The sequence below is a fragment of the Salvelinus alpinus genome, chromosome 5 (assembly GCF_045679555.1).
Source record: "Salvelinus alpinus chromosome 5, SLU_Salpinus.1, whole genome shotgun sequence".
In the NCBI taxonomy this organism is placed as follows: domain Eukaryota; kingdom Metazoa; phylum Chordata; class Actinopteri; order Salmoniformes; family Salmonidae; genus Salvelinus; species Salvelinus alpinus.
In genome coordinates, this window is record NC_092090.1 from 30,187,541 (window position 1) to 30,197,887 (window position 10,347).

The 10,347-nt window shown below is 39.6% G+C and overlaps 1 protein-coding gene across 5 annotated transcripts; it reads left to right on the forward strand.

The window, feature by feature from the left end:
* The first annotated feature begins 5,581 nt into the window (after positions 1–5,581).
* On the forward strand, positions 5,582–10,021 carry LOC139575893 (calcitonin-1). 5 transcript variants are annotated; one of them, XM_071401309.1, is made up of 5 exons: positions 5,606–5,709; positions 6,431–6,521; positions 7,232–7,366; positions 9,006–9,203; positions 9,471–10,021. In XM_071401309.1, exons 2-4 carry the CDS (start codon positions 6,436–6,438, stop codon positions 9,175–9,177), a joined length of 393 nt encoding a protein of 130 aa, XP_071257410.1. In that variant the 5' UTR covers positions 5,606–5,709; positions 6,431–6,435; the 3' UTR covers positions 9,178–9,203; positions 9,471–10,021. The 5 variants fall into 5 exon arrangements, with proteins under 5 accessions (XP_071257408.1, XP_071257410.1, XP_071257407.1 ...); XM_071401307.1 differs by lacking the exons at positions 9,006–9,203; positions 9,471–10,021 and adding an exon at positions 8,077–8,659 and having other exon boundaries at positions 5,582–5,709; XM_071401308.1 differs by lacking the exon at positions 5,606–5,709 and having other exon boundaries at positions 6,110–6,521; positions 9,003–9,203.
* The last annotated feature ends 326 nt before the right edge of the window (positions 10,022–10,347 follow it).

Sequence of the window (10,347 nt, forward strand, 5' to 3'; positions counted from 1 at the left end):
TCTATTGCATAGTTACAATGTGTAATCATTGATGTCCCAGGAGCAGGAGTGGTAAACACTGTTGAAGTGTACAGTATAATTGTAATACATACATGCAGACACAGCGTCATTCAAATAATGGAGTTTGATATTACTGAAAAAGAATGTCTCATAGATTCATACCTGAACCGCACCTTTATTTGCCAAGGAAGAGTACATGATCAGTGAATATATTCAATGTACAGGCTACAATGTGGGAATCTCATGCGTGGTAATAACTATAGTACATGTATATAGGACTTGCATCCTTGGCACAATGAAGTTATTACAGTTGAAGTCGGAAGTTTACATACATCTTAGCCAAATACATTTAAAGTTTTTCACAATTCCTCACATTTAATCCTAGTAAAAATTCCCTGTCTTAGGTCAGTTAGGATCACCACTTTATTTTAAGAATGTGAAATGTCAGAATAATAGTAGAGAGAATGATTTATTTCAGCTTTTATTTATTTCATCACATTCCCAGTGCGTCAGAAGTTTACATACACTCAATTAGTATTTGATAGCATTGCCTTTACATATTGTTTAATTTGGGTCAAATGTTTCGGGTAGCCTTCCACAAGCTTCCCACAATAAGTTGTGTGAATTTTGGCCCATTCCTCCTGACAGAGCTGGTGTAACTGAGTCAGGTTTGTAGGCCTCCTTGCTCGCACACGCTTTTTCAGTTCTGCCTACACATTTTCTATGGGATTGAGGTCAGGGCTTTGTGATGGCCACTCCAATACCTTAACTTTGTTGTCCTTAAGCCATTTTGCCACAACTTTGGAAGTATGCTTGGGGTCATTGTCCATTTGGAAGACCCATTTGCGACCAAGCTTTAACTTCCTGACTGATGTCTTGAGATGTTGCTTTAATATATCCACATAAATGTTCTATCCTCATGATGCCATCTATTTTGTGAAGTGCACCAGTCCCTCCTGCAGCAAAGCACCCCCACAACATGATGCTGCCACCCCCGTGCTTCACGGTTGGAATGGTGTTCTTCGGCTTGCAAGCCTCCCCCTTTTTTCTCCAAACATAACGATGGTCATTATGGCCAAACAGTTCTATTTTTGTTTCATCAGACCAGAGGACATTTCTCCAAAAAGTACAATCTTTGTCCCCATGTGCAGTTGCAAACCGTAGTCTGGCTTTTTATGGCGGTTTTGGAGCGACCTTTCAGGTTATGTCGATATAGGACTCATTTTACTGTGGATATAGATACTTTTGTACCTGTTTTCTCCAGCATCTTCACAAGATCCTTTGCTGTTGTTCTGGAATTGATTGGCACTTTTCGCACCAAAGTGCGTTCATCTCCAGGAGGCAGACGGCTGCGTGGTCCCATGGTGTTTATACTTGCGTACTATTGTTTGTACAAATGAACGTGGTACCTTCAGGCATTTGGAAATTGCTCCCAAGGATGAACCAGACTTGTGGAGGTCTACACATTTTTTCTGAGGTCTTCGCTGATTTCTTTTGATTTTCCCATGATGTCAAGCAAAGAGGCACTGAGTTTGAAGGTAGGCCTTGAAATACATCCACAGGTACACTTCCAATTGACTCAAATTATGTCAATTAGCCTAGCAGAAGCTTCTAAATCCATTACATTTTCTGGAATCTTCCAAGCTGTTTAAAGGCACAGTCAACTTAGTGTATTTAAACTTCTGACCTACTGGAATTGTGATACAGTGAAGTGAAATAAGTGAAATAATCTGTCTGTAAACAATTGTAGGAAAGATTACTTGTGTCATGCACTTGCCAAAACTATAGTTTGTTAACAAGAAATGTGTGGAGTGGTTGAAAAACGAGTTTTAATGACTCCAACCTAAGTGTATGTAAACTTTCGACTTCAATTGTATATTCTACTCTATCCATAGGCTTCATCAATGCCACTCAGACTTGAAGTTGATACAACAACTATGATAGCTGAGGTTCATAGATAGGTCCTGAACTAATATTCATACAAAACGTTTTAGGGTCCATACACAGATTGGCTACATACTGTAGCTAGCTACACATCCATAGGCATACAGTTATTTTTTATCCTCCACTACACAATAAGCAAGTAAATAGTTAGCTAGATATGTTACTTCAGCTGCAGTGCAAGGCAAGCTTACACTATTGTACATTCACTTTGCAGTAAATGCTTTAGCTAGCTAGATTCTTTACATCCACTGTTTCACAAGACAACAGCCTGGTTTGCTGGTTTTCTCAGGAGTCCTTAAAACATTAAACAACACGAATTACAAATTCATTCTCCTAACACTAGCTAGCTGGCCAATGTTAGCAAGTCCGATAACTTAGAGATTTTTTTTTTTTTAAATAGAGATTTTTGTAAATTAACTTTATGACAAAAAAATATGCACAAACGTTTGTCTCTACATTAACTAACACATTCCTCTCAATTGTAAATTTTTTGCTTGACTTGTTATGATGTTATAATTACTTACATTTGGGCCACCATAATGTTTTGTCAGCCATCTTTGTTGTGCCTTATTGCTATTATTAACTGGTTACCAATGTAATTAGAAAATAAATGTTTTGTCATACCCATGGTATACGGTTTGATATACCACAGCTTTCAGCCAGTCAGCATTCAGGCTCGACCCCACCCAGTTTATAATCGCACTTATACAATGGGTGGGTTTAATCCTGAGTGCTGATTGGTTAAAAGCGCATTCCAGCCAGTGTCTATTCCAAAAGTTACCAATAAATCTATGACGTTAAAATGCCTATTTACTCTGTTCCATCTGACTGCGCAATCCACTATCTCATCAGCCAAGCCAGGCAAGTTATAAACTTGATCTCCACTATAAAAAGCATCTAGACATGTCTTTTATACTAACATTTAGTTTTCAACAGCGGAGATTTGTATAAATCTTGCTATCTGTTTCTAGATTTAGAGGGTGGTAACTTGTGGAATAGACACCGGTTTTAACCAATCAGCATTCAGGATTAGGCCCACCCGTTGTATAATGTCTTCTGTTATATTCTATTGTTTCCTATTGTCTTCTATTGTCTTCTATTGACTTCTATTGTCTTCTATTGACTTCCATTGCCTTCTATTGTCTTCTATTAACTTCCATTGTCTTCTATTGACTTCTATTCTCTCCTATTGTGCACAAACCAGCTCTAGTCAGCTACTCCCATAGAACTATGCACCCATGACTCACAATGACACAAAAAATAATGTAATTTCATAAGTCTAAATATTAATACAAATATCATAATCTGCTGTTTGGTTCTCACAAGTATAATTTTAGCACGGGCGTTTAACTCGGTTCTCCTCATTATGCCACAGGAGAAGAGAGCCTGACCAGCCCCATGCAGAGAGAGAGAGAGAGCTGCCATGGCCAGGCCAGGTCAGAGAGGTAGCTGCATCCTGCAGTGTGATCACAAAGAACAGAGGAGCTCTGATTGATGGGTAACCTAGGCTCTGTGATTACATCTAATTTCCTTAATGTCCCAGCAAGGATGCACAGTGCAAACGTTCCTGTTTCCACCAGAGATGAGGTAAGTTGCATTTCAAAGTGGATTCTAAATAACATCCATCCAATTCCCTAGCGAAGCCCTGACAGGATAGCCAGGTCAAGTGTACATGTTTAAGTCTGTAATCCCTGTGTCACCACAGTCTCCAGGTGGTCAAACCTTCAATGGAGAGCATCAAGTGGCGGAAGCTTGTAATCAAACATTTTGTCAATTCCCATCTTTTCCCATCTTTTTTGTGGGCGATGCTTAGCCTGCCCTACAGTATGTATTGAGTGTCGTTAATGTTTACATTCAGACACGTATGATACAGTCTCATTCTTTGACATTGAAATGATCTTTCCTATTTTGGCATTGATATTGTATTCCAATACTATTGTGTGGTATTTATTTGGCAGGCGTAATGAATGTGTGTTTCTGTCATCTCAACACCCTTTCAATAGATACAACTAACCTTATATACAGTACAGTGCATCATGTCACATGTCAGTGTTCCCTCCTTCTCTGTTCAGATAAGACAATGATTATCTGTCTCCTGATATAACTTACACCAGGTTGATGCACCGTGAGATACTCTGACCAAAATAGATTGGAAAGGTTACTGTATTGAATTGAAAGTTAGAAACGGGGAACAGAAAGTTGAGGTAGGGACTGAGATGATCCATAGATATGTGGTCATGCTGCATCTGTTCACATATAGTCAGGTCTTTATTCGGAAGTGGCAATTCATTATAGTCAGGCAAGCCTGTACGCCTACACAACCGCAGTTTCCGCTGTCTCCAGGGGCACCGAGGGGGGTGGACCCCAGCTCTGTCCAATTTCCCTGATTTAGTGGTTCCGTCATAAGCCCCGCACTCTGTTCAATAGCACTAAAAGCCTCATCCACACTAATGGGGTTCCTCCGTGACGCAAAAGAAGACTATTGGGCAGGATGCTTTACGATAGCTTACCCAATAATGTAAAGTAAGAGGAACAAGATGATGCCCAGCTCTCCAACAGCTCTGTAATTGGGTCTGAGAAATTGGGCCGACTATTGTCAGCCACACCATCGATTCCCTGAAAAGAGCAGTTCACTGAGGAGTCAGTAGTGTGCTGTATGGGGAAGGGGATGGGAATTGATTATGGAATATGAAGTATTAACTATGTCATTGTTCCAAAAATACCACAAGACTAATGTCCAAGCATTTCACAGAGCTAGTTTAAACTGCCAACATCTTTGAATTTATTATGTCTAAAATGTTACACATGTCATCCATTTTTGGATGTACAAAAGTCCTAAACATGCTGTATATTCTGATAATCTGGTCATTATGGCAATCAAAATTAAGCAGCTTGACCAACTCAACAATGATGTTTCAATATCATCAATTAAAATATTATAACAGTTGCTATCATATAACCCAAACATGTATATTTTACATTAATATAACAACACATGATTGTGGCCTGATAATTCTGTAGTACAGCGTTTCCCATCTCCTGTCCTTGAGTACCCCCAACAGTACATATTTTTGTTGTGGCCCAGGACAAGCACACCTGATTCTACTTGTCAACTAATCATCAAGCCCTTGACAAGTTGAATCAGGTGTTTTTGTCCGGGGCTACAACAAAAATGTGTGCTGTTGGGTAACTGGAGGACCGGAGTTGGGAAAACAAAGCACGGTGTAGTACACAAAAAAAATGTCTCAAGAGTTGGAGAGCTGCAGTGTGTCTGTTTGTACAGTAGGTGGCTCTGCCAGCAAGTCCAATGAGGATGAATTATTCTCTTGATTCCTCAAAAACATAAAGCAATGGAACATTGTTAGACCTTTAAAATATTTTGAACTATTTTAGGATGATTTCTGTATCTGCCAGTCTGATTTGGCCCTGTCCTCAATGCAAGTTGTGATATCAAATGGTGCAAATGACTAGCAGATTTCTGTGAATGGAGCATTTTGTGACAGAACAATGACGTAATTTGTGTTCTATTGTCTTTACTGGTTTGTCGTAACCGCTGGACGGTACCTGATTGGCTAGTGGATGGGGCTGAACAATCTGATTGGCTAAAATTAGATAATTTAACAACTACTTAGTCAGTACAGAAACCCAAGTGGTAGATATATAAGACAGGACATTGTAGCAGGGTGCAACAGATTCACAAGTTGGTCTAAAACTTGAAGTACCTCAACTCATTCCATTGTTCGTCCACGAAAACAACCAATCACAGTAAGTAGAGAATTTAAACCAATTTTCTGTGTACATGATGCATTGGGCTAGCATGGATGGGATGTCATTTCTGTGGCTATTAGATATTGTGCTAATTTTTCAGAATGTTCCAGTGATGATAGAGGGGACAGAATGAGATAGCGTAAATTTTGCCTAGGCCGTTGACCCTGTGTGAGATGCTGTTGAGAAATGCAGTTCAGATGGCTTTTCAAGGGTAGATGAAGTGATTGTGAGAGGGTGGCTGGGTTTAGACTACAGCTCATTCCACTAATGCATGGGCTCCTGTGGGAGCCACTGGCTGGCTGGCTGGCTGGGGCTCCAACTCATAATCTAGATAGTATCACTAATGCCTTCCTCCTCAATGTCTGGTATTGCGTCTCCAAGCCCAGCTCTTCTCTTCAGTTAGAGGGGAGCACTGAGACTAGATGGCTCACTGTGATAGCAGGGAACTAGGGACTTTGGTAGGACTGTCTCATCGCAGAAGGGAAGAAAATGCTTTGGGACAGGGAGAGTGAGATGGGGAGCTTCTTCACTCCCAGTAGAACAGTGAGCAACTGAACTGAGATGGATGGAGTTTACATGCGATAAGTCATGTGTAGGGACATACGAAGATGTTTGTTTTGATCCGAATGAAATGCTTGTCCTATTCTGCTTTGAGAGGAATGTGAATGTTTTTAAAGACAAGTTTCTGTGGTTGTGGATATAATGTGTTTTACCGCAGGGACCATGGTTATGATGAAGCTCTCTGCCCTCCTCATTGCCTATTTCCTGGTCATTTGTCAGATGTACAGCTCACATGCAGCTCCAGCCAGGTGAGGATCAAAGCACATTATACACACTGTAATGTCCAGTCAGTCACTGAAATGTATGTATAGACTACAGGGATGTGCATTTATAGCAATCCCAAAAGGAAACGCCATTGATCCATTGGGATACTTCCATCTTTCTGTTATTTCATATATCTTGGCAGCCACATAAATCTTATGCATGCTAATTTAAATTATTTTGTTTTCAGATAACATGATGTGATTACAGAAATCCATACCATACGTTACATTAAATGCCCTCTTTTAAGTAAAATGATCCAATTGGATTACGATATCGTAATCTAATCAATCCGGTGACTCATAAAGCCATTCTATGTATAACTTCCTAACCACTTCTATCCATTTGGAAACAATCCAACTTAATGCCACAGTAATAGGCTAAGATGATTGCTATTGCATGTAGAATATTTCCAAATGGTTGTAGAATGCATGGGTGTTCAATATTCCGGATAGAGAGACCCTGGTCACCGTTCTTACTACAATATTGATTTTGTCATAAAGCTCTAAGTTGGCTACATGTCAGCTCTCTAAAATGAACACTTTTAGCAGATTGTTTTGAGTTTGGCTCGTATCCCTTAAAGCATGAGTCAATGGCTTTTAGCTGGAGCAAACTCACATAACCTACGTCATACTATTTTTCACCAAGTGCTGGTGCAGTTCCAGTCTGATCAACCTAATCGCCTATGTGTTTTCAGAACTGGTTTAGAGTCCATGACAGACCAAGTCACGCTAACTGACTATGAAGCCCGAAGGCTACTCAACGCCATCGTCAAGGAGTTTGTTCAAATGACTTCAGAGGAACTGGAGCAACAAGCCAATGAAGGAAATAGGTAGGTACAGCTCTCCTCATCTCCACAACTTGTTTTTAACAACATTCATTTTCATTTTCTCTAGGTTTACTTGGTGTATACTATATGGATGACACATGTTCCTATTATTCAAGAAAACATATAACCCCAAATGTCTTATTAATATGTGGCCAGTCCTTTGCTGCCTCCTATAGCAGTCAGAGCTATGGGTATTTATTAAAGACACAGAGGTATGGACATCGCCCAACCATCAACAGGGGAATCTATAGTTAAAACATATATTCTCTGTGATTATCTATGCATGGGTTTTTGGAACATTTCATTTTAATGTATTCATTATTTAAGCATTGTTTATGAGAAAGCCTGTTGCGGAATGCTAAATGATAAATAACCCTAAAGAATGGAAGAAAGCATGGGAATTAGTGCAAGAGGAATGGGATGCATGACAGCAGTTTGTTATAATTTAACTACGATGCTATAAACAGGATTGCCGCATGAGCCTAAGTAACTGAGGTCATTATAGCTATACACTATTTTCAATTGCCTGTGTTGGACTTGATAGCATGACTTTAAACTGTTATTTTAATATAAATGCAAGTAAAAATTGACTTTGAAATGCATGATGTTGGAATACAGTGTTATTACTGTAGCATGTGGATAACAGCAGGATGCATCTGCATGCCATGGTTACTATGAGCCTGTTTCTGCATGTTTGTCTCTCTCTCTAACAGCCTGGATAGACCCATGTCCAAGCGTTGCTCCAACCTCAGCACCTGTGTGCTGGGCAAACTGTCCCAAGAGCTGCATAAATTGCAGACGTACCCCCGCACCAACACGGGAAGTGGCACGCCTGGCAAGAAACGCAGCTTGCCTGAGAGCAACCGCTATGCAAGCTATGGAGACTCATATGATGGAATCTGAGCGGTCCTCCCCTCCATCAGCCCTAGTTAACCTGACCCCTCTGTTCCAGCCTAGCCTGATGATTGCTGATGCATGTGGATCTTGCTTGCTTGACCGACTGCAGAGAAACCTTGATGTCCCGCAATGTCACTGCTCTCTTTTTATTTTGTTAAAATACCCTTTTTTGACAGAGAATAAAATATATAAGTACAAAGCAGAGTCCAATCCTTTAGATTTAGAATGTGAATAAGGATTTAGTTGCACTTCCCTATCTTAAGGTGTATGATATCCCTTTACTATACAGATCATTCACAATATATACAAAGTCTTAATCAAAACCAAAAATCTTAATCAATGCTTCTTTCAACCGTGACTAGGGTTCTTGTTTAATAAACATATTTTTTTATACCAGAACATATTTTCCATCTTAATTATTCAAGTGAAACAAAGCCTTTTAGCATCTTTAATAGTTCACAACAGTTTGAACAATATTGGTGAAGCCCCAGTGTATTTGCTATGTAAACGTAAATTCACAGTACATTTGAGGTAAGTTGAATAACTAGTTTGAGCTGAATCTCATTGTTTAGATCTCTGAATGTCTTTATTTTCAATGTGATGATATATATTATACATTTTCTCCAGAAAACAGTAATTTATTACCTTTGTTCTTTTTATTGTAATTTGTACATTTTGTATCTTGTAATAAATCCTGAATTTAGGAGAGGTATGTATGACCTGTCCTTTCTTTTCCTAAAAGCAGCGTTACAGCACAGAAGCGTGCGTGCAATACTGCCACATGTGTCACCCACCGCCTGGCTGACTTCCTGAACAGATCAGGAGGAATGGGCAACAGTAACTTTGTCCCCACCAACGTGGGCTCCAAGGCGTTTGGACGAAGAAGGAGAGACAGCCCCATGACAGCACCTATGTGAATGTGTCAACAGGCCTCAGGGATATGGTATAACAACATTCTACACTCCTCTCTCTTCCCACTGCTGTGCCTCTGACGGTCAACCTCTGTCTGTTTCTACTGTATCTCTAATGCTCTTTCCCAAGCCTCTGTCTTTCCACATCTATTCTACTTCAGTACTCTTCAGACAGTCTCTTTGTAACTTTGCCGGCCTTTAAATTTGGTCTATGTCTTATGGATGAATACAAGTTGGGAGTTAGAGTTCAGTAGAAAGGAGGATAACCAGTCATTTCCTTCCATTTTCTCTCCCTGCAGAGTATGAGCCCTTTAGTGAGACAACAATACATCCTGTCCTGAACCAACTACAGACATCTAGAAACTCTTCACTGTTTAAAAAAAACAGCCTTCAAACTACAGGACTGATTTCCTGCATACCTCTTGCATACTCTGTGTTACCGATATTCCTTTGCTCTATGATCATGAGGAGATACAACAACCTAGAAAACATTACAACAAAAAATAAAGAACAAACTTCTGTTATGTCTATTTTCACCAGATCATTACCCTGTACAAGCCAGTTGGTTCTGTCACGTTTTTGGCTTAGAGCACATGTACAGTTTGACCCTGAGTCCCCACCCCTCCTCTCTCCTGTGTCAGCAGCACACTGCAGGGGGGCGGAGACTACATCAAGCTCCGCCCCCACAAGCTTCCCTGACCATGGCTGTGTTTTGTGCCTTGATGTAGACCACTTCTTCACATTTCATTAATTGTACAGTATGTTTAAAGAGTGAAAGGAAACCGATTGAAGAATCTAAATATTGTAACAATTGTGAATCTAAGCAAGATTAAAATGTATTTTAGATACATATGGGTCGGTGTACTTGTTTTATTCTGCAATGATCTACCTAAGCCCTTAAATCACAATATCTACTAAGCTAACATATTGAATTGTTTTAAGACGGTCATAAAATGGATCATTTAGCCATTTGATTTGTAATTTTAGGAGCCTGTAGTTATAAAAAAAATATATACATAAAAAAAAGATTTGATTGAACATTGAATTTAGTCTTTAATGCTATAGCCCATAGAAACACATTAAATACCACATTTGTATATGGCAAAACAGACAGTTAAAAAAATAAATAATAAGGAATAAGGTTTTGAAGTGACTGTCCTATATCTGGCAATCTGG